Here is a 24289-nt window from a genome sequence, read left to right on the forward strand (position 1 = left end):
CGTGCGGCTGCCGGTGGCTCCGCCCCGTCGAGGCCGGAGCTGAGACGGAAGAAGCCGCCGCTGCCGCACAGCAGCCGCCGCCGCCGCCGCCTCTAGCCTGAGCCCGACATGGCGATCTGAGCCCAGCCCCGGCCGTGCCGAGACCCGCCACCCCGCGCGCCTCTCCGGGGGGCCCCTCGAGCAGCCGCCCCCCCCCGCGCCGGGACCGGGGAGGGGGGCATGGGCAGGGCGAGCGGCGCCAGCCGGCAGGGCCGCTGCTAGGAGCCCGGCGGGCATGGGAGAGCGGCGCTAGGGACACCCCCCCCCCCGCCCGCCCGCTCGCCCCTCGCCGCCCGCGTCGCGCAGCTCGGCCCCAGCCCCGCGGCCGCGAGGTGAGCCGGCGGCGGGCGGGAGCTGCCGCGGGCAGGGCGGGCCGCGGGGGAGGGAAGGAGGGAGCGCGGCCCGCGCTACAGCCGCCTCCCCACCGCTTTGTCCTTCCAGGCCCCGCCGCCGCCGCCGCCCAGGAGCAGGGAGGCCGAGAGAGGGGAGCAGCGGGCGGCGCCCGGCCGCCGCAGCCCGCCATGGCCCACTCGCCCGTGGCGGTGCAAGTGCCCGGCATGCAGGTGAGCTCCGCGCCGGCCCCAAAATGGAGGCGACGGGCCCGGGCTCGGCCCCGGGCTCCGGAAGCGGCGCTCGCGGCCCTCACCGGGCGGAGGCCGCCGCTGGGGCGCGGGGTCCGGGGGAGCCGCGGGTGGGCGAAGCGGGGCGGGCGGCGCGGCCTGGCCGCGGAGAGGCCTCGTTCGGCGGCCTAGGGAGGAGCGCGGGCCGGAGCCCTCGCCGAGCGAGCGAGGGAGGGAGGGAGGGAGGGAGGTTCTCTGAGGTAACGGGAGGCCCCGGAGAGGCCCCGCTCCCTCGGCGTGCCCCGGGCGGCCGCGTACCTGCAGCCAGCCCCTCAGAGGCGAAGGGTCTCCCCTCCCTCCCTCCCCCCTTTGTTCAGGGTTGGCCGCCCTGCATCCAGGAGCACGTCAGGGCTTCTAAAACTGATTAAAGGCGAAATGAAGTTAATCGCAGGGTGCGTGGGTGTGCTGTAAATGACATATCAGGCTCGCTGGCAAGCGTACGTCCTGCAGGACTTCCCCACCAACATGCGCTTGGCGCTGGGCCTGTAGCGCCGCGTCGCCGGGGACCTTGCGATTAATGGAAAGGTGGTAAACGCGAGGTCCGGTGGCGTGATGCGGCGGAGCGGCCAGCTTGCTGTGGGGCGGCCGTCCTTTCTCAAAAGCTTACACCTCTCTTCGGCTGCGAATGAGACCTGGCGTCGTTTCTGTATGTTTGTGGTATCTGCTTAGGAAACAAGCAAGCTCCTGCGTTACTGGCTTTCGTAGGAAAGGTGGAATGAATATCTCTGACCCTTCGTTTTTAGTCTGCTGGACAATCTAGTGCAAGTTTGTTCAGAGATCTTTATCAAACACGAAGGAGCTGAGGACCAAACTCATTTCAGGGTTGATTTTCGCTTGTCAGACGCTGGCAGCCCAGTCGGTGTTTTGAGCTTTCTCTTAACTTTTGGGGTAGTCGTGCCTGCGTAATATTGGAGCTTTTTTCAGTTCAAATAACATAGAAACCTTTATGATAAATTTCTGTGTATGAGACACGTACAGGAAAGAGTTCAGGAGGTTTCAGAATAGAAAGTTAAAACTTCTCTTGGGCAGGTATCTTCATAACTTTTAGAAAGCATAGAATTGATGTATATACAGTATTTTTATATTAATTTAGGCCAGTTACAATACCAAGGTTTGGTTTACCTTTCTCATTTCTAATAATTTGCAGGCTTTCTGAAATCAGTTAAATTTTGGTCATCCACTGACTTTCCGTTGGTATAAGAGGACATAAACCACATTTTCTCAGCCTCCTTGTTCCATTAACATGTCAGGGTTACCTTTGTATTGGTACATCCTAAAGAATTTTTTTTGATAAAAGCTTTAGAGGTTTTAGCCTGAGCTGCTTTATTTATATTCTCTGGGTTTTTTAGTGTGTTTGTATTTGGGAGACTTCTATTTCAAAATCCAAGTTTGTCAGTTTCTTATTTTTATATCTGCCTAATGTATTGCTGTCCTATTTTCCATAGCTGCCCTGTCATCACAGAAGGACCTTGAAATTATTTAAGGCCCTGTTTCCCATTGTTATACCAATAAACTTTATGTAATAGCATACTTAGTTCCACTAGTAGTGTTGTTAGTTTAACCCAGACCCCTTAACATATATCTGGATGTTTAAAGGATGTTTTTTTAAACTGCTAGACATGTACAGCTGCATGGAATTAAAATATATTTTTTCCCTTGGTGACTTTTTTTAATGAAGGCTATTACACAAGTCCTGAAAGTCTTGGAATACAAAGAAATAGAACTTAGTACAAAATTATTCTACTTGCTCTTTTTTTAGAAGAGTCATGATATTTTTGTTTGTTAATTAAAAAAAAAACAAACCACCAAACAAAAACCTGTTCTAGAAGAGTGTGGTAGTCTGAGGTATAAGGGTTGCTTCATTTGGTTTTTTTAACCTATTTGAACTATTCAGTCAGGATCATCCAGGTGATGATGATAAAAGCGTCCCTGCTGCTGCTCAGTGTTGAAGTAGATGCATGGTGATAGATTGAAGGAGGAATAAACAGGTGGTTCTGTGATGGAAGAAGATGTAATAGTTACATTAAAACTATTACTGTTGGAAAGTGCCTGTAATGTCAAACCCCTTGTTTTGTAGTCTGTGTTGAAGGAAGCATTTTATTGAATATAACAGTTGGAAACTGAATTTGCCAGAGAATGTGTTACAGGTTTGAAGTTTTCAGTTTTACTGTAATCTTATACTTTCCCTCCCATTTTGTTATACAAAAAAAAGTATAAAAAAAAAAATCCAGAAATAATGTATTATGTAATTCCCATATGCCAAAAAAAGACTTTGACAGTTTGTCACCAAAGTATAACAGAAGCTTTTTTGACTGTTTTAAGATCCTTCCATCTTATGAAGAGTCAGGTTCCCCTTAAAAAAAATCCAAACATGGAAAATTACAGAAAGTCACATAGAGTTATTTTGGTGAACTTGGAGTCTGGCTTTCAGTACCCTGGCAACAATGGAAGACCTAGAGGTAGTATTATCTGTTGCCCTTATGAGTAGTTACAGAACCATTTGTTTATGTAGTGGTTGTGTTCTGTTTAACCTGTCTTGTGTCCCTAACAAAACCAAATTTTATACCTAACAATTCTTGCCTGTGCAAACAACTTCCTAAACACGTTCATTTTCCTCGCTCCTTTGGAAAGGCTCCACTTGATCCAGTTGTATGATGTTAACTTACCCAGCAGCCAAACTTCTAAGCCCATTCAGTAAAATCAGAGTACTTGGTGAATGTGTAAAATAAGTGCTCTGAAGCTGAGCATGATACCCCAAATTATGGCATTTCACACAGAATACAACATGAGAGGGAAAAATGAAAGGTTGATGGAGCTATGTGGGCACGATTAAGGTGTCCTGGTTACATGAAGCACAGTTTCCAATGAGTTTGAATGTCAGGTTGGAGTTTTTATTCAGTAATGTCACTGTAACTTTGTTCCTTGGGATAAAAATATTCAAACTAGTTCTTAGTCTGGAATACTTTGAGATTTCACAGTGAGAAACTTGGCCACTGGCACCATCTTCAAGGAATCCTGCTGAACTTATACATAGCATTTCTGGATATGGCTTGTAAGAGAGATGTTAGAGCCTGTCTGTGTCTTTTACCAACCCAGGGCCTGTACTGAAAACGGAGCTGGAGTGAAGGTGTTGGACCCCTTATTAGTAGTCCTACACTACTGCTTTTCTCTTGCCCAGCAGGCAGGATGCATGATTCAGAGGGTTATGTTTGTTTCAAGTGATCAGAAAGTTTAAAGCATGTCAGTCATGTCAGATTGATGCGTTTCTGATGAACTTATGTTATTGGCAGCCTCTCATACGGTACTCCAAAACTTCTTTACAAATAAAAGAGCCTGGAAATGGCTAACTTATAAGTGAGTAACAATTAACCTTTCTAAGGTGGACAGTGAGAAATTTCTTCTGTCTGTCAGCATCCTGAATTTCCAAACTACTCTGTAAACTTCAGCAATGGAGCATCACTCAAGTAATAAACGCCTTTTTTAGCTGGTAGAGTTTTTATGTATAAACTTTCCCTTTTCCTATTCTGATTTGTTGTGCAAAATCTTAAGTCTGTGAAACATTAATTCATTAACTGATGGAAATGTTGATTCTTCTCATTCGTGTTTCTTCTTGTCAGTATGTGCGTCTGTGGAACCTGGTTTGGGGCTTTATTTCTCTTTATCTCTGCTATCCTACTCATCTAAACACTTTTTGTTTCCTTTCTCATGGCTTTGTTGATATATCTCCTGGTCCTGTATGGCAGTAGTCGTGAGTGCAGCCAGAAAGGTTATTTAGACCTGATCTCCATCTGTTTTTATTGGCATTCAGGCTATCTTGCAATAAAGAGCCTAACTTCCTCTAAAAGCAGAGCAGCCAGAAGCATGTGACATGTCAGCCAGTGTACTCTGATTCACAATTGAAGGATTGCTTGATTAAATACAAACTTGGATGTAAAGGTGAGCTTTGCTCTCTGTGCTGCCAGTTAACAGACTGGCTTTAGGGTGCTGCTCACTGAACAACCTGAGCGTGTCAGCTGAAGAGTCCTTTTCCTGCAGGATGCTCAAAGGTAGATCAGTTAATGTCTACTTATTGTATGGGTATAGAAAGATTAAAGGAGAGGTAGCATTTAATTTTGGAAATGGTCTTTTTCGTAGACCTAGGAAAAAAAAAATGTTTTCTCTTAAATTAGTGCACCTGTAGAAATGAGCTCTTTATGTGTGGTGCCTAAAGCTAGTCTGGAAGCGTGTCAGTTTTCTAATAAACCTTATACATTGTAGTTACAAGAATGTGACTTGTGTTAAGAGCAAGGTGTCTATTACTGTGAAATACCTAAATGTTTAGAGGGTGGGCATTAGAGGAACTTAAACTTTTGAAAAAAGATCTATTCAAGGATCGTTAATTTATTCCTCCTAGGAACTGAGCTGTATCCAGATGCTTCTACAGTGAGTTTGAAAAAGCTTTAAACTTTTATTATTTAGAGATATGACTTACTTAAAGGAAACTGGAAAGTCTAGCACTTGCAGGACAGCGGGAGGCTTCCACAGTGCGTAGAAAACGGGGTTTTCTTATGATTAAGCTAGGATGGATTCGAGTGCTTTGGTGATGAATACCTTGTCCAATTTCAGTTCCTTGATTTGTACTTTGAGCCACAGAGCAGGCAGACTGCAGGAAGATGGTTATTTTAAGACCTGTGGAGAACATGCCTCTTTGCTACTTGAAGCAGATATCCATTAAAATATTTGTGGAATTCAACACTGCGGTTGTTCCTTTCCTGGTCATGCTTGATGTACAAGCTGTATCACATCTAACAGTAGTCTGCTAACTCAGCTCAGGCTTTATTAGCCGAACTTGGTTCTTCCATCTTGTGCACTGTGATAAGTTACCATGATGACAAAGAAAAGTAGGGCTCAGTCATACTTGTACAGTCTTACCGTTATCAAAGGAGGAGGATAGAGTGAGCTCTAGGAAGTGTTTGATACATGGGAGCTGTGTAGGTATAATCAGCTGGAATTCAGCAGACACTTTTATCAGGCTTAGAAGAAAAAATGCACAGCAGTCTTTTACTAGTATTTTTTGTGCAGATTTTACAGTTTTATACATGCATTGAGAGCACTGACCTGGAATTCAGAGGCAAATCTGCTGAAGCTGCAGAGAGCACATAAAACAAACTCGACCCTTCTCACCTTAATCTCTGTGCTGTTCTATACCATCATATACTGTCAATTTTGGGAAGAGGATAATTTCCCCCGAAAGGTAAAAACATTACATCTGAAACCAGACTTTTAACTTTTAAAAATATATAATTGTTACTTGATTCTCTAGTGGGCTTTTTCCTGTTGAATTTAACATTGAAAAGTTTCACACTGGCTGTTTTTGAACTTGTGTCTGAGCTTTACAAGTCCTGATTAAAGTTTTATTTTTCTCTTCTCCTTTTCCTCAAAAAGGACAATGTATAGCAAGTAATAGCTCAGTAACATATTGTAATTTGTTGTTAAAAAATGAAACGAAATTTTTTTATTTAGATGCTTATTTTGAGGGGAGGATTGTTTATATATATAGTAACTTTGTGGCACACCATGAAGAGTCTGTATGACCGAATGTGCCTCTGCAACAGTATTTGTCGTAGGAGACCTATGAAACATCTTAGTGAAGATAGGCAAGCGTGCTAGCCTCAGTTTTCATTGTTTTCAGTGTCCTGAAAATACGGTTTTCAGTCCTCTCCAAAAGTGAAAGGATGAATTTTAAACCTGTTAGTAGAAGTACCACTTGTTTGCTCTTTGGTGATTGCCTTCAGATTTAAGAAAGTCATGAACTCTGAAAAGTGATAAGAGACTAGTGATTGCCTTCAGATTTAAGAAAGTCATGAACTCTGAAAAGTGATAAGAGACTATTGTTTTGTCTTTCATTTATTCTTAGGGACTGAATCTAATAATTGACAGAACAGTTCAGGGGTGGGTTTTGGGGGGATGGGGTTGGAGATGAACAGTACATTTTGAAATTCTTTTGTAACATATAATTTTCTGGCTTGATGTAATTAGTGGCTACCTGTATGTTGCCTTTGAATAATAAGTTGGTGAGGTATCTATCATGTCAGGAGTCACTGTTCCAAATTCTGCTATTTCTTTCTAACTTACAATAATTGAAAATCAAATTTCTTCCTAATACTGCCTCACCAGTTTTTACTCTATTTAAAGAACTGTCATTCTTTAAATTTAAACTTCTAGCAGTTCTTCTAGAACAAGTCTGTTCTGCTGATTAGGCAAGGATCACTGAGTACACTCCTTAGCTCTGAAGGAGAAACTTAAATCTCATGGGAAGGGTGCCCATCTAGTGATATTCACTGAAATCCATTCTGCCAGAGGAATTGCTAGCCAAATAAATCTGGCAAAAAGAACTCAATCAGAGAAACTATTAAAAGGACTGACAAGGTAACAGTAGCTGGCCGGTCTCATTCTTCCTCATATGTTGTGCATGTAGTTTTGCAGAGATAGGTTATGTTGATTAGGTCTGTAGCTTGGGAAAGAGCATGGCTTCAGCTTAGATCTTTCTTTATGGAGAAAGCTTTGAAGAACTGCGTAGCTGACTCTTAGAAGTGTGAAGCCAAGTTTGTCTTGCCAAAATCTGGATTTGAATGGTCTTGATTGAAGCAGCGTATCTGGAAAAAGCTTTGTGGTGTGATATGTCTTGGTTCTGCATGAATTCTATATGCATCGATGAAGGAGAACCAGGAATGAGAAATGTTAGTTACCTGCAGGTTTCACGCTTGAGCTGTGGAAGGCGGAGTCTGAGAGCCCAGGGTGGCTTCACTGTTTTCATGAACAAGAAGTAAAGAACTGTGTGTTCAGTCCCAAAGAATGTGGGTTGTTTTTCTGTTTCCTCCCTGCTCCCCAGTCTTTTGCAGGCTTTCCTTTCAACTGGGTACTGTTATATGTTCTGAATATTTGAATAGTGTTGGGGGGGGGGGGGGGCGGGGAATCAGAGGTGTCTATGCCTTGCTAGATGTCAAGTTGTATTTCAATGCGGGCTTCTGTGTTGGGAGCTGAATGCAGAGTAATAAAAACACTGTACAGCCTGAAATGACCATGAGTGTTGTAAAGTGCCTAAATATAAAACACTGAATGAAAAAGATTGTATTTCTACTGATGTAAATCAATTAAAAACATATAGAGAGTTATGAGGGGAGCAAGAAGATGATCTTGCTGTTGATCTCTCACCTAGGAAGGTGTCATCTGGCAACCGGTCATAGCAAGAACATTTTTACATTCCTGCACAGCTTTATTCTAGCCTAGTTGGCAAGAAGAATCTGAAATTTTTTTTCAGGGTGTTTCTCTTCCTCCCCTCCCCCTTCCCCTCACCTTTTATGTAATGAGATGCTTTGCCATGCTATGAATGAGCTGCAAAGTAATTGAAAAAGGAGTTTCCTGAAACGGGCAGGTTGGTTCTGGCAGAGTAGGTTTCTTGCTTCCTTTGTAGCTCATTTTGGAGTTGTATTTCTGGTTTTTCATTGTGTGCTTCTTGTAGCTTCAGGTCCAGTAGGATTGATAGGATCAAGGGCCAGTATTTAAGAGGAGAGTACAGCTTTCAAGCTTGTGGTCGTCCAGCCTTGGGGAGAGCACAGAAATCCAGGATTCTAGTAGACTGGTGTGTTTGCCTTCCTTTCTCAAAATGGTCCCTGTCAAAGCTAAAGGAATGGTGTGATACCCTCTAACCGTGTGTTCCCACTTGGGTTTCACTCCAGGCGGTGGTTATGCCTGGAGACTTATCTGTGGTAAATAAACTTGTGGCCTGCTCTTTAACCCACATTGTGTTTTTGAGCCATCCTTTTTCAACTACTGTTTTTCTGCCTCGCTTTAATTTTATTTAGCCTGAAAATAAGTAATGACTACTTCAGGGGAGAGATTTAACAAAGATACTTACGAGTGTGTTAAACTTGAGGTTTTGTTACTGCTTTCTAGTTTATGAACTGGCAAGTTAAAAAGCTGGATTTTGTTGTTATTTTCATTCTAGCTGGATTATAGTATGAATTTAATCTCATTTATGGGGAGAAAATCTGTGTATCAAGTTCTAACTTGCACAGAAAAAAATGCTAAAATGGCTTCTAAGATAGAGCAGTGAGGAGGCCTGTAAAATTAATGTAGCAGTTGCCATTAAGCTGCAGGTACCGAACCTCTAAATATTAGGAAAATGGTCCAAATGCTGTAACGGTATAGTTTATTGCTGGCAGAGTTTTGACATAGTTGTCCCTTTAAATGGGTGTGGCAAAAAAAATTGTTTACTGATAAGCAGACTGCTTGCTGAAAGGAAAGGCATACTGCTAAAAGCAGGCTGCAGCCCATAAATGGTTATTTTTCCATATTCCTAGTAGATGTGGCTTTTGTAATCTCTCTGCCGATTAGGTTTTTCAAAGCGGTTCATAAAATGGAGAGATTACGAATGTTCCTAAGCAGTGAGAAATTGCAGTAGTCCTCTATCTTCTGACTTACAATTCAGGTGTACAGGCAGTTAGTTCATTGAGGTGGGTTAATTACCCATTCAGCAGTCACTTGTCCTGCACTGTTCAACAAAGGAGATTACATTTGTTTTGAAAGATCAACTTGTTGAACTCTTAATAAATGGAGACCAGAGTTTGAACACTTTGGGATACCAGAACCTGTTGATTTCTTGAACTGACTTCTGTCTCCATCTAAGGATGTCCATCCTTCTAGCTATAGAGCGTTCAGCCACTTAGGTCTTTTGCAAATCATAGTAAAGACCTAGCCAAATGATTTGTGCCCCCCTCCCTCCTTAATTCCTCTGACTCTTTTGGTAGGCCATGTTCCTCAGAGATGTGAGCAGACTGAAGGATATGCAACTGTATGCAGTGTCTTGAGGAGTTTTTTTTTAAAAGATACTAAGTGGTTAAAAGGTATTGATCTACAGAATGGAAGCTAAGTGGGACTCAATTTGAAATGTAAGGATATTCAGAGAAGCTGAAGTTACAGAGAAGCTCACTGGCGTGAGAAATTTCTCTTTGTGTTTCCTTTCCTCAATGCAGAATACTCTTCATAAATAATTGGTGTAAATTTTTTTAATTGCCTGTGTCAAAGAACTAATCTTTGGGAGATGTGTTGTTATTCTTTCTTTTTGCTTATTTATGCTGTTTACTAAACTTCTTGTTGTGTTACCAAAGTGAAAGAATGGCTAAGAATAGAGGAAGTGAGTTCGGTGGTTTCCATTTTCAGCACAACATACAATTGACAGCTTGCATCTGCCACAAGTCAGAGAGGGTTTGAAGATGAAGGTGGTTCTTTCCTTAAAAATCTGACAATGGGTGGGGTTGAATGCTGATTTTAAAGTTTTGATAGTCATATGCAGCTCGCCTTACGGCTGACTTGATGAAAACAAAGCCGTGTGGGTTTTTTGCTTGCTTATTTTTGCTTTTGTTTTATATTGAAGTTCTCCAGGTTCTCACTAAAAATGGCAATGAGTCTTGGCCTTGTCAGATAAGGGAGATGTTTCATAAAGGGTGTAACAGAGGTCAAGTCCCATTTAAGGATAGCAAAGCTCAGATGTAGTTTTTGCTACCTACCATGTAGAAAAGCTTGATAATGTAAAAGTTTGATACTTTATAAAATCAAATTGTTTTGTTGTTAAAATAGTTCTTCTTCAGTATGTATTATACAGTTCCAGTAAATATAATTAAATATCTACTATCCTGACACTTGAGTCTTGAACAGGACTGTAGGGTAGCATCAGAGTTTAATTACATGCAAAAGTCACTGAGAAGCAAGAGTGTGTGTACAAGATTCAGAAAAAAGATGTTTACAGGTTCCACCCTTGTTTTGAATGTCTGCAGGTTCATTTTTTTTCCCCCATTCTTTGTAAGTAATAATGGATCTGCACCTGTGCCTTCATTAACTTCAAACTATTTAAATTTTTATATATATGCACACACATGCCTATGGCACTGCTTGTGTGAGTAACTTTTATTGTAATAGGATTTTAAAATAAAATTGGTGGGGGAAGGTGGGGAGGAGCTCCAGGAATTAAAATGTATCACTAGCTGTGATGGCTTCATTGTAAAGTAGTGAAATGTTCCTTATGCAGGTAAAATATGGAAATATATATAACTTTTGTGAATATATATTGTTATATAATAGAATATGCATGGTGTATAATTAATGTGTGTATATATAATTTCTGAAACTACATGCAGGTAGTGTATGGAAAGATATTCAACTAAGAAGAATGTATCTGTTGATTAAGACTTTACTCTAAGAAGTGCTGTAGCCTAACAAGTTTACCAATCTCACTCCTCCTCAATTTCAGTTTTTTGGGGGTCTGAACAGAAGAAAAACTTAAAGGTACTTTATTGTCTGGGAATTGGTAAAAGTCTATGAATGGACTGGTTGCCTATGATTTCAGAGTCTTCAGCCCAGATGCAGTATTTTGTATGAGTCAGATAAATGCTAAGAACAGATTAAATGTCTTAACTTGTAATCCGTTTTTCTTTTATTGACTTTCAAGTGTCTTTTTTACTCATTGTTTTTCAGACATTTGTTCATAAGACAATAAAAGGTATCTTGGAGATTTTACAGATAATAAACTAGGCCTCATAATTGCTATTTAATTTTATTGTTAGCCATAATTCAGACAGTGGGACTTAAGAGAAATGGTGCAGTGCATGCTGGCTTCAGCAACAAAGTTGGCATACATTTCTGATATGGCATTTTAATGCTGATGTAACTGTGAGGCTGCACAACAAATTAATTACTGGGGTTGGAGGGTGGTGGGGTGTGTGTGTTTGGTTTGGTTTGGTCTTAAATGTTTTGTCATAACATAACCTCATTCTTTTCCTCAACCTTTCTGTAAGACAGCCTTTTCATTACAGTTTGCCTTTGGCTTCTTCCTGGCTGTGAAGATCAGGTTTTTGTTTTAGTGAGCAGTTGCTTGAAATGATAGTCTTTTAAATACACAGGTAATTCTGATGGCTTCCAAAGATACCAGTATGTGTTAGGGTGCCATTGTAGTGGATACTCAAAAAACATATGAGTAGACTTGCTAGTCTTCTCTTACCAACCTTTTATAAAATCTTTTGAGCTAATTATTGCATCTTTATCTAATGTGTATTTGAGTAATGTGTCCCAATGTAGGTGAGCTAGTCTGTAGTACTGCTACAGTTTTCAGGGAACCTCTGTTCCAAATAAAGCCTGGGAGATGCTTGAAAATCCAGATAGTATAACAGAGTTTCTTAGTCAGGTTTTAGAAATACTATTAAGATAACAGGATAATGTTCTTACATTGACAGACTACTTGGAGGAAATCTCACAAGACTGTGTTAAATTATTTGCTCTGGGAGACTTTGAGAGGATCCTGGTTTTGATTTTGTTAGATACAAGGTATTAGTTCAGCCTCTGCCCAAGATTCTTTGAAGCTTTGGTTTTTCATCCAGTTGTACCTTAATGAAAGTACCCTTTAATGAAATTCATTAATGAACCTTCTTAGAAGACCTGTTACTGTAAAAACTGTCCTGCACTGACAGAATCTGAAGCAGTCTAACATTGTTTCTTCTAATTTGGTGTATGTCATTGGATATCTGTATAATCTTGGAAATTAGACACTCAGTGTGGTTTAACTTTGTTTCAAAGGAAGAATGCAGAATTTGGAGAACAGATATGTGAAAGGGTCAGAGGTGGAAAGGTGAGTCAGCCAGTCAGTCTTGTAGCAAAATGCAGCCAGGACATTGCTGCATAGCTGTGTTTATCTGGGGGGGGGAAAAAAAAAAAAGCTTATATAAGCTGTATTGGCAGAATACTTGATGCATGCAACTACTGCAGGTATACCACCAAAAATTATGCTATAGTGTTTTTTATTTAGGGTTTCTGAGCAGGTCGTTGGACTAGATGACCTCCTGAGGTCCCTTCCAAGCCAAATTATGCAGTGATCCCGTGACTGTATGTGTACATATATGTGTGTATAAACACATACAGTAATGGCACATGGTTGTATAAGAGAGGAGGATAGATTTTACTGAACTCTAGCACAAGCTGTATAGTTGTTCTGGACTGGTGAAATGGTGGACTTCCTAAGCTATGCAGAGGGCTTGTATTGTCACGCTCATGCTGGTACTGTTACTCATGCTGGCAAGATTGAAGTTGGCATGTGAATGTGCCTGTGCTTGTCATACTTGTTGCTGCTTTTGTCTGTGGAAATGGGCTAGGGAGGGGAAGAGCAATAGGTTCTCTTCCTAATTTGTCCACTTACAGGTGTTCTCTTCGGAGAAGTGATGATGGAGTCCATACACTTTCTATTGTATTGTTACTGCGTGTTGCCCAACAGACATGACTCCCCATAGAAACCAGTATTTATTTATTAAAAAAAAAACAAACAACCAAAACAATTATTCATGCAGGCAACTTTCAAAGCTTCTAAACCTTTTTCCTGTTCAGTGACAGATCTCTGAAAAAAACAGGGAATAACAATTGGTTGTTTTGCTCAGGAGTGTTAATAGTGTTAGAAATCTTAATTTCTACCATATTAGAAACTTAGCTGGCAGCTGTGCCCCAAAAATTTATTGGGGGGGGGAGGTGGCAGCAGCGTGTATACACACACTTTTATTTATATAAAATATATCTCCATCCTTTTCTATACCAGGAGAAGGAGGATAGGCATTACTGCATCATATTAATTTACCTTTGTTTAAGAAGTAGTCTTTTAAAATGTTGGAGTTTGGGGGTTTTTTTATTAGTTGTAGAAATACATTCCTGTAAAACAATAGTCTGAAAGACAAGAAAATTAAGAAAGGTAAAAGCAAATCTGTTTCAAAATGCAGTCTTTGTTCTAAGGCCATGTTTTAAGTTATGTAGTTCTCTAAGTTTGAAGCCTGTCCAAAGGACATTATATCTATATTAGCCATAGTTGGTCAGAAATATTTGCCTTTATCCTGGAGTGTCCTGCAGTCCCTTGTCAGCCTTGGTGAATAACACAAGCTGTAAAGCTGACTTTGCTTGCTGTGAGAGGATTTTCTCAGAATAGAAAGATGTGACTCTTCCCTCTAGTAGTCCCGCACGGTTTGTTCTCCTTTGATGCCTCTCTGTTCCACCTCTCCTTCCCAAGGATGTACATGGAGTTCTGCGGTGTCAGGAAGTCCAGCCGTGCCCAATCTCTCCCTGTACTCCAGCACTCCCACCTAATGGCATTAGGAGTTGCTGGAAGTTAAAATAGCCTTTAAAGCTCTGATTCACCTGAAGTAGCTTGGGGAAGAGAGTTTGGAGGCCTGGCTTGTTTTGTTGATGACTGTTAAGTGGGTGTATAGGATTGAGTGAGGTGTATTTCCACTGAGGAGCCCAGAGGAATTTTCTGCTTAAGGTTTTTCCCCAAGCAAAACCCAAGTATTGCCCTTTGAGTTCATCAAACGTTTGTGAAGGGTTGGATTAGCTGACTATGTCTGTGATTAAATTGCATTTCTTCTGTCTGTCTGGAAGTGTTTTAACAGGTTTCATCTCAAATCAACAATAGCTATTGGTTAGTATGAATGATTCCTGGAATCCCAGGCTCCAAGTGTGTCTCAAAATGAAGCTAGTTTTTGTGAAGATGAGTATTTTGGGGTTAATGAAAAGTTTTGCCAATCCTCGTTCAACTCTATTGTTTCTTGGGTGTGTGTGTCTTCGTTATTGTAAATGCAGAACTATCAGTTAATTATTCCTTATTGCAACTAATGTAGTTCAGGAGCACATTAGATTGCTAGCTAAATGACAGTTCTGGCAGCTTAACTAGCAGCAGGGAAAGACTGGGTGGCAGTTGATGCTGCTTTTGCCACACCTGTTCCTAAAATAATTTTTTGAAACACAACTGAAAATAGAGTTTAAATTAAGATTATTTTTTTAAATTATTTTTAAAATTTTTTCAGGCTTATTGGTGGAAAGATTGCAGGTCTTCATGCAGTAGTGTGGTGTATGGCAACATGGCTATCTTTGGGCAGTTTGAAGATTTAGTGGTGGTGGTTATTGGGTTGTGGGTTTTTGTTGGTTTGGGGTTTTTTTTGTCTGGCTAAAAGGTTTATGAGCACTCGAAGCCTTCAGTCATTTTTTTGTCCCAGTATAATAATATTAGTTGTCCAAGATTTCAAACCAAGTAGTACTTTTCATTTGCTTTGATTATGTATTTGTTCATCTTTTAGGTCTTTCACTGGATCTATCAACAGAAGGAAAAAACAAAAGTTTTTGCTTAATTATTTCTTTGAAGGTGGGGGGTTGGGGTTTTTTGGTGGGGGTTTTTTGGTGTTTTTTTTTTTAATGGAGCAGAGTAGCAATGAGTTCATAGACAAAGGGAAAATTCCTCATTCTTCTTGCTTTAATGGGCTGCTCAAGAACAGCAGTGTGTCTTGTATATTTGCAAAATCTAAAAATCTAACTCCACAGATCAGCATGAATCTGCCATACTACTTTATGTTCCTTCCTCTTGTGATAATGCAAATGACAGCTTGGTATGTATGAGCAGTGAACTGATTCCGCTGAAAATAAACCTGACAAATCATATGGTTAACTCTCAGCTAAATCTGTTCCCTGATTCATCTCACCATATTGTGGAATAAATTCTGGTTCTGGTAGAAGGGAAGAAATGACAATAAGGGCCCAGTAAGGAAATGAGACTGTCCATTTTGGACTAGGTTAAAGTAGTAATGTATTTTTTTTTCCATTAAAGATTTTTGTATCCATTTGCAAGAACACCAGTGTAAAGATGTTTTCTGGAGTTTCATGTTGATACTTGAGTATTTTGTTACGTAGGGTAGTCTGTATCTGGGGTTGAATGTCTGCTTTTGCCAAAACTGTCACTTCTTTTGCTGGTTCTGAGTTTTGGAGTGCGAGAAAGATCTAAAGCAAAGCATCTCTTTCACATTTTCAAATGTTGCTATTGAATCAGAGGGCCTTTGTAGCATTCGCTACATATCAAGGTGCCACGCTTAGATCACTGGTCGGCCCGGACCAGGGAAAGAGACAGATAACACACACAGTGTGAGCGCCAACTTCCGCCTTTTATTGTGCAGTTAATTCCTTTTATACTAACAAGGGGAGGTGGGGTTACAGGTACATCACAAGGCTGCGACTAACCCTCTAACTTTCCGTGACAACGCGAGATCTTCCGAACGCCGACCCCTACAGGCCTTTTTGGGCAGATGTTTCTTGATCAAAGAGTGATTTGTGCAATGAGTTGTCCAGTTCTGACAGCAGTAATATGTTTAATTCTGTTGCTCTGCAAAGCATGGGCTGTTCTCTTAGCACGTCTGTTTTACCTCTTAAAAACACTTTTCTGTAAACTTTCTTACTATGGTCTGAAGTTTCGTGTTCTTAAACTGTGGAGCAAGTTGTCTGTATCCTTCAGAAGTCACTGCTGTGGTTTTTGGATACACAAGGTTCTCTAAGCAGCTATGTAGCATGCTTTATCTTGAAGGGAAAATGAGAACTTGCTTCCTTTTTGTTTCCCTCATGACTACTTGAATGGAGCTGAGAAATCTAAAATATTTGTATAATAATCAGTCTGCTGATCTTAAGTGTACTTGATCAACAGAGATTCCAAGCCAGGTGTCCTCAGCAGTGCTATGCTGCCTGGTGCTCTGCTCCCCTTTTTAAGGTGTGCTTGGGTGATATCAGCCAGTTCTGATCAGTACCCCAGTTTCAGTACTCTGCTCCAGCTTTCTTATTCCTTCTTTGAACATATTTCAGCCACTTTTTGCTCTAGTTTTTGTCAGCACTTTTAGCTGTCCTGAAGTCGCCTGATCTTGCTGGATCTCAGAATCTGCCGGTGAATACTGGGTAGTGCAATCTTGCCACAAAAGGCTCCACGCTGTATTACTTGATAGGATGCTTTGTCTGCCCAAGGCTGTTGGCCAGGAAGAAAGCCCAGCCTTTTCTGCCTGGGTGATGGATGGCATTAGTGCTTCTGTGCCAGTAATTGTATTCCCCAGTATTCTGAATTACTGAAGAGATAGGATTAGTAATAAGAACAGCTCTATTCTTTCATTTTAAAGGGTTGTTATGTGGGGAAGTGAAATGAGGTTTGTACCTGACACCCTCTCTGGTGAGGCTCATTTACCTTTGACATAATTCCATAATGTATGTTCAGTAACTAATAGCTGAATTAGAAGTTAGTGTGCAGGAAATAAATTTATCTGATGCCAAGCCTTCTAGTGATGATAAATCTGGATTACATGCTTCTTGGGAAGTAATGAGGGCTGATAACTTGGAAGTAAATTAAGTAACTCGTGTATCTCCCCCCCCCCCCCCCCTTCTGTTTTTTTCTTCTTTCTAGAACCATAGAGCAGACCCAGAAGAACTATTCACAAAACTGGAACGCATTGGGAAAGGCTCCTTTGGTGAAGTCTTTAAAGGAATTGATAATCGGACACAGCAAGTGGTTGCTATAAAAATCATAGACCTTGAGGAAGCAGAAGATGAAATAGAAGATATACAGCAAGAGATAACTGTTTTAAGTCAGTGTGATAGTCCTTATGTAACAAAATACTACGGATCATATTTAAAGGTAATGTATAGTATGGCATAAAGATTTGCTAGCACCAGGTTGTTTTGAATGCCACTAGGAAAAAATTCCAAAACTGAGCAAGAGTTATCAGGCCAACTTGTCCATTTTTTTTAGTAGGTTTTTGTTTTTCTTTGAACAGAGCTTTTCACTTGGTTTTGCTCCTTTTGCTGCTTGCTTTTTGAGGCTGGAATTTGCACAAAATGTCTAGAGAAAGAACAGAGTTGATAGGGGATTCCTCCTGCCATCGCTATTGCTTTTGGACCTTGGTTTTCTCTCCTCCCTCCACAATTGCTAGCACAATTTTGTGGCCTTTCTGGGAAAGGAAAAAGTAACTTCACAGCTATAGAAACAAAAACCTTTGTCTGATACGGAAAGAAATGCTGCACTGTGTAGAGATGCGTTGGTAATTACGCAGCATAGTAGGCCTGAGACAAAGTAAAACTGACATTAGCAGAGTTATGTAACGACTGTGTGAAATGTTATCTAAGGCATAATTTAAAAACAAACAAACAAAAATAAAAACCTAGAGAAATCCAAAATGTTGAGTAAGTCTTTTCAACTTGCAAAACTGTCCACATATAATCAGCTTAAATACTGCTTAAATGATCTGCAGTGCATATATGTTTTAGATGATTTTTAAAAAAACTAAAACCACTTAATAAAAGCTAAAGTGTTAACCATAGTTAGAGCTGTCTTAAATGTCTGGGGTTTTTTTGTTTGCTTGTGTTTGAGGGTTTTTTTTGTTGAGCTTTTTTGTTTGGTTTGTTTGCTTGGGTTTGGTTTTTTTGTTGGGTTTTGGGGGTTTGTGCGGGGTTGGTTTGTTCTGTTTTGGTTTTTTCCCCTCTTAAGGTATAGTGGTTTTTTTGACGTTTTTCTAAAGGCAGATCTCTGAGAAACGTTCCTGTGTCACACTTGTGCTGTATCTTTAGTGAAACTATAAAGTATTTGCAGAATTTATTTAGTAGTGTTCTTTTTAGATTGGGCTTTTTTCTTTAAATTGCCAAAGTATTCAATTTTTCATATTTAATGTTCAGTGGGCAATTTAATTTTCTGTACTCCAAATGCTAAATCCTCATTTTGACCAAGCTAAGACAGCTATGGTGGCTTTGCTGTTTACTTAGTTCCTCAGTATTCTGTGGGTTCTTCATGCTGAAGTGAACATGCAAGTTGTCACTGATGTCCTATCTTCCCTTCTCTTTACTGGCCTCAGTCAGTGGAATTTTTGTTTTGTTTTTTATTAAGTGATAGAGCTCTGAGATGTAGTAGAATTTACTTTCCTGCATCATAGTATATTAGAACAAGCTGGTTCTTCTCAAGATAACTTTGAATTCAGCTAGCAATATTCCCCTGGAGCAGTGCACAAATGGTACTGCTGATCCAGACATGATCTGTCTTTTTTACAGTCCTTTATTTTCTCTGATGAGCTAAGTCCTAAACATTATTCTCCTGGGTATCCATCATTTTAACTTTGTGTTGTAAAAGCCCAATTTTTTGCCCTGAAGTACAAACAGGTCAAGGTAAATCTTGGAAAGTGTTTTTTGCTTGGAAGTGGTTTTGCTTGGAAAAGTGTTTTGTTAAACTTCAGAATTAAACAGTGATTTCAGCAGCTGTAAATGGGGAAATGAAACCTTGATTTGGTGGGGGTTTGTTTGGTTTGGTTTTTGTTTTGGTTTGGTTTTTTTTAGGGGTTGTGGGTGGAAAAAGCTTTATAGGTGAGTCATGGACTGAATAGGGAAAGAAAATAGTCTTTTCATAATTTACAGTAACATAGGTACTGAAAGCAAAAAGGGTATTGCAAATCTGCCCAAGTACCTGTGCATCACAGCAGTTTGTCTTTGGCCTTATTAGGCAAGTCTTCCACCTTTTGCCCCTTTTCTTAGATATGTAAGTATAGTTATTCTACCAGTGCTATACAACTATCAACTTCTGGTTAGGGTTTTTTTTGTTTTTTTTAAAAATTCCTGGTAGATAGAGGATCATGCTAATGCTGCAGTACTTTCCATACCACTGTTTGAGTTCTTTCCATTTCTATTCTAAATGGATAAATTCTGAAACATTAATGCTGATCTCTTGTTTACTTTTCACACTCCTAAGGTTTTGGGGGAAGAAAAATCTCTATGTGTGGAGCTTGGGGAGGTGTTTGTGGAATTTTGGTAACTTTCCCATTCCTTTAAGAAATTCCTCTTTAAAAAAAAAAAAAACAAACAAACCACCCCCCGCCCCAAACCCAAGAAACGCCCAAAACTAAAAAATGGTTCACAGGGTTGTTTTTCATCCCAGACTAGCATGATAGGTAGTTATATTGCTTGCTGTTCCCCAAGTAAATGAATAAAAATGTCCACAAATAAATGAGTATTTTTAGTTCTGTAATTATAAATAAATAAAATTACTGTTTCAGTATTATCTTGGCTCTAAATTTTTCTTAAGCTAGATTTATCCTTGGTTACTAATACTAGATCTTTCAGCTTCAGATTCCTCAGGGGAAAGAGTGTATTGGCTTTGCTAAATGTGCAAAGAATCTTTTATGCTGCCTTTTTATTTTACTAATAACAGGTATTTTGAGAGTTGTATCTGTCTACTTTTTTTTTTACTTAATTGCTATAGCTTTTCACTTTTTATTATCTATTACTCTGAGAATGGCTGTCAGCCTAAGTGTTTAGCTGTGTAGTACTTCATTCAGAATTTAATTTCTCTATATACTGTAGACATCTCTTGGAAACAGTGAAATAGGTACAGTTGTGTACCAAATGATTGTATAATTAAAGGTTAAAGAACATTGAGGTTAAATTCTGAAAATTAACACATCTTATTTCTTACAAAGCAAAGTCCTAGGCTGCGAAGATTAATAGCAGTTCGCTATGGATATGACTAGTAATGAAGATCACATTCATAGCGGTCCTGTAGGTTTGTTGGTGAATACTTAGTTTTATATATAATGATCACTGAAAATATTCCTAGAAATACTTTTTAAGATAGTGACTAAAAAGAGCATAAGCATACTGTAAGTAGAAGGTATTTCAAAATTTAAGAGTTTTCTTTTTTCCTTTGCATCTTTATTTACAGGAAAACAAAACAGTTGACCCAGTCTGCCCTCTTTCAGATCATGCTTATAGAAGTAGTTTACTAAAATATATTAATCATACATGTAGCTTTCTCTGAAGCTCTAGGAATGCCATTAGAAATGTTTTTGAGTTTTGCAGTGTTTAAATCAAAGAGACGTAGTATTTTCTTGACTATACCAAAGCAAAACCTCAGTGCAAAGGCATTCAGGTTGCCTACAATACTTACTGATATTTCTTAGCTGAATAATGTAGAGCTGGTTTAAATCTTTAAATCTGATAGTTTTTACTTTGAAGAAACTACAGCTGAGACCATGTGTTGGCTTCAGGTTTTTCACATGTGCCTCAGTTCATCCAATCGAACTGTAACAGAACATCTTCTGTTGTAACTTATTCTTGTTTTTTAAACCAATTTTAAGTAAGCTTTGAATAAGCAAATTCTTGTCATCAGTTTGTAGTCAGTTCAGTTTTTCCTCTGGTTATGATAACATATGTGATAACTAATTTTTTTTAAAACACAAAAGAAGAGATGTTAACTGTGTGTGTCTTCTAATTGCAAGCATTTCAGATGAGAGATTTTATTTTTGTACACTCTGTTCTACGTACTCTGCAGCTTTACAGTTTCCTCACGCTTTAGGATGCAAAGCCAGCCTTGTGGCTGATCAGTATGGAGTGGCCCAGGCTCAGGGAGCCTGGGGCTTACCAGCTACATGCAGGCTCTTCCAGATGCTCCTGCTACTGAAAGGGGGAGGGGAAGAGTGTCTTTTATTTCAATTACTTGACTTACTAATTTGTAACTTAGTCAGCTCAGCTGATGCCAGGTAAGATACTCTTACCTTCTGCAGCCTAGCTGCTCATTAGCTACAGTTTGTACATCTGACTTGTAAATGTGATTTTAAAAATATGGGCAGTCCCTTAATATTTTTACCTAGCAGTGCAATGTTATTTGTCTGTTATCAGATACTTTACTCTTTAGAAACCTTATCGTTGGTACAAGATGGTAAGGTCTACTTCCTTGAGGTTCTTGGGATAAAGCTGATGCCAGTTTTCAGTTATTGTGGTACAGAAAGGTGCAAACCCCCCCCATCTTTGTAAGTTGGGGTACCTGTATATCTTGAGTTTTGGAGTTTGAATGGGAGTTTCCCACTGAGTTAATCTTAGACGTTAGGTATTAGTAATATTTTTTTTAAAAATTTTCACTGGGTATCTGGCAAGTTCAGTAGTGTTTTCTAAACATACTGGTAGGTGATGTACAAGCATATATATAGTCAAAGAATGTGCCATAATAAACACATTTGTGTACGGCAGTAAAATGCTTTACCCTCATATCGTGTCTTTCACAAATGTGTGTAGAATTGTACGAGTTTACAGCTGTATTAATGCAACTTTTGTAGCTGTAACGTAACTTAAATCCTGATGTAGATGTCTGTAGATGTTCGTATTTGTGGAAGGTCAGGATCTAAATTTGTCTCCTCATCCTGTATTGCACTTTGATTGCAATTAACATCACGTCTCGATAAATAAAACATTTCTTGTGGAGGATACCCTTGAAAGTGATAGTGCATAGCAATGCAGTAGTGTAAGTTACTTTTAGATGGCTAAAATGAGTGTTTTCCTCAAGCCTAATGGTTTGTCAAAATGTATTACTACCTTATCAGTTCAGGCAAGAAAAAGCTTAAAAGTATTAAAAGTTATCCTAGTTCTGGCATGGTTTGGTTACGCATATTTGTGAAGCTTGATAAAATGCTTGAGCTGTACTTTTCATCTGATCCCATAGAGATAGATCTGCTCTTGATGACTGAAATTTCATGATTGTTTTCCCTATTTGTGCCATCTAGCCAATGGGTTTAAATATATATTCTTGTAACTCTTACAGCCACCTGGGCTTGCTCTTTTCTTTTGCAGTTAAAACAAGCCTGAAGTTATTCTCAGTTTTTCAGATTTGAATATGGAAAACTTCTGTAGTAGCATCCAAAGACTTCAATCAGGATTGTAGAGCACTTTGTGCACAAAAGCTCTGAGACAATCTAAAGATACTGTTTGTTCTACATTGTCTATTTATACTTGGTTGACCTAAAATAGCTAGGAAAAAGGTTGTTCATGCCTAGCTAGTAAATATCCACACCCGGTTACAGTGGATAGTAGCAATTTCTTTGAGGCGTTATTTCAGAAACACAGTACTTTACTCATTTTCACCCTATACTGTTTTCAAGTAATGGTCAAATCCTCCAAACATGTCTGGTAACCACAATGTTTGCCTTAAACTGGAGTTACTTGCAGGTCTTCTCAGCTGACAAAGTTGGGCTTTGTAAAAACTGCTAAAATTAGCCAGCCCTTCCCTGCTGATCTCATAATATTGGAATAGACTCTCATAAATGGTGTGGTTTTTAAATTCAGTATAAATCTAATAGAGCACACTTTGTTATAATTGGATGTGGTGCTTTCAGAAACTGCACCTTTATTTGCTTGTTGAGTTTTCTGTCACTAGTCAGGCAATAGGGTGGGAAAGCATACAATGTAGAATGCAAGAGGCTTTAAAAAGTTCTTCTACCATAAGCTTGTGCTCTCTTACAAGGAACTAGCACTAGTAAATTTGTGCTGGAGACTTAAATAGTGTGCCTGGTACTTCCCCAGGTCTGGTTCAGTTGAGTATTTTTAATAATTGGGTTTTGTTTTAAGTAGAGAAATGTTTTTATTTGCAGAATTTCGTATAGTAACCTGTAGATTAACACTTGGGTTTCTTCTGAAATGTGAGGGGACTCTGGCAAGCAAATGGCAGAAGATCCCAGTTTTGAAACATACTGTCTATAGATCCAATACCAAATCTTTCTCGTTTTGTTTATGTGAACTAGCCACCTTTTGCAGCTACATACTAAGGGCAAAGTCAACATCTAGCAGTCAGTGTTAGAAGAATTAGTATTCTAGTAGTTGAGACATCTCCACGAAGAAAGTGCAGAAACTCACATATTCACAGGGGTTGGGATTCAAAGAGCATATGGTGAAGGAGTACATGAACTTTGCAATATTACTGGAAATAATCTAAAAAAAAAATAAAAATCCTAAGATAGGTGCCTTAAGTCATACTTTTTATTGAACTATATTGCTCTTATCTTTGACTTTTTAGTGGCCGATTTTGAACCTCTGATCTGAAAACTTTGGAAACCTGAATATTTTTCTAGAGTTCCAGGTCTGGCAGTGCAATTTCTCCTGGCTGGTGGTTGTAGTGCTGTTTTGTATCTCAAAATCGGAGCTATCCCTATGGTAGCAGGCATATTTTGTGGTAGGATATAAGTTCTTGGGTACAAGCATATTTAAGGGCCGGTGGATCTGACAACTTTAGTTGGAGCTTGTGGACATGTTAGATGCATACTTGCAGAGTTACCACATAGGTAAAGATGCACCTAGTACCTACCTCCATTAGGCTTTAAATTTCTGCTGTCTTTGAAGCGTGTTCATGCTCACACTCTCGCTCAAAAGTAATTTTAAGTTCTGAGTATTTTCCTCAGGTGAGAGGTGTGGTGATGTTACAAGGAAGTTCACTATTAAAATTGTAATGCTTCTGTATCACAAATGGCTGGAACTAATAATTGTAATGCAAAGACAGTCTTTTCTAAGAACTACAACCTTACATTAAAACATTTAGTTCAAATTTAAACCAACACCAAGTCACCTTTTTCTAAGTTCCATTCCTTTAGGTAGAAGCATTTTAGATACCAGTTAGCAGAAAATGATTGGGGGGTGGTGGTGGTGGTGATGCGACATCTTGCACAGGAGCTGTGTGATCATTCTACAAGAAGTAATTACATGTAACTTGGTGATTAATGGGACTCCGTATTTGCATTCTCCTAACAGTATGCTGGTAGTCTGTTGAAATACATAATTATTTTTTTTTATGGCAGCCTTGGACTTCTAACAACTCAAGCCTTCCTTTACAGGGCACAAAACTATGGATAATAATGGAATACTTGGGTGGAGGTTCAGCTTTGGATCTTGTAAGTATATGATTTTTTTGCATTGTAAGTACTAACGAACCTTATTTCATTGCGCTTTCAGATCTCTCTATAAAATCTAGT

The 24289-nt window shown here is 39.6% G+C and overlaps 1 protein-coding gene across 3 annotated transcripts in view; it reads left to right on the forward strand.

Annotated features, from left to right (window-relative positions):
* Window positions 1-238: 238 nt before the first annotated feature.
* The window catches only part of STK26 (serine/threonine kinase 26), a 33547-nt gene continuing 9496 nt past the window's right edge, over window positions 239-24289 (forward strand). For 2 of the 3 annotated variants that reach the window (XM_075054534.1, XM_075054536.1), the window contains exons 1-4: window positions 239-371; window positions 481-602; window positions 16927-17157; window positions 24152-24208. In XM_075054534.1, coding sequence (XP_074910635.1) covers window positions 561-602; window positions 16927-17157; window positions 24152-24208 — 330 coding nt within the window. In that variant the 5' untranslated portion in view covers window positions 239-371; window positions 481-560. Of the gene's footprint in view, window positions 372-463; window positions 603-16926; window positions 17158-24151; window positions 24209-24289 lie in introns of those variants that run through there. The other variant, XM_075054535.1, reaches the window with a different exon arrangement.

The sequence above is a fragment of the Buteo buteo genome, chromosome 22 (assembly GCF_964188355.1).
Source record: "Buteo buteo chromosome 22, bButBut1.hap1.1, whole genome shotgun sequence".
NCBI classification, from domain to species: domain Eukaryota; kingdom Metazoa; phylum Chordata; class Aves; order Accipitriformes; family Accipitridae; genus Buteo; species Buteo buteo.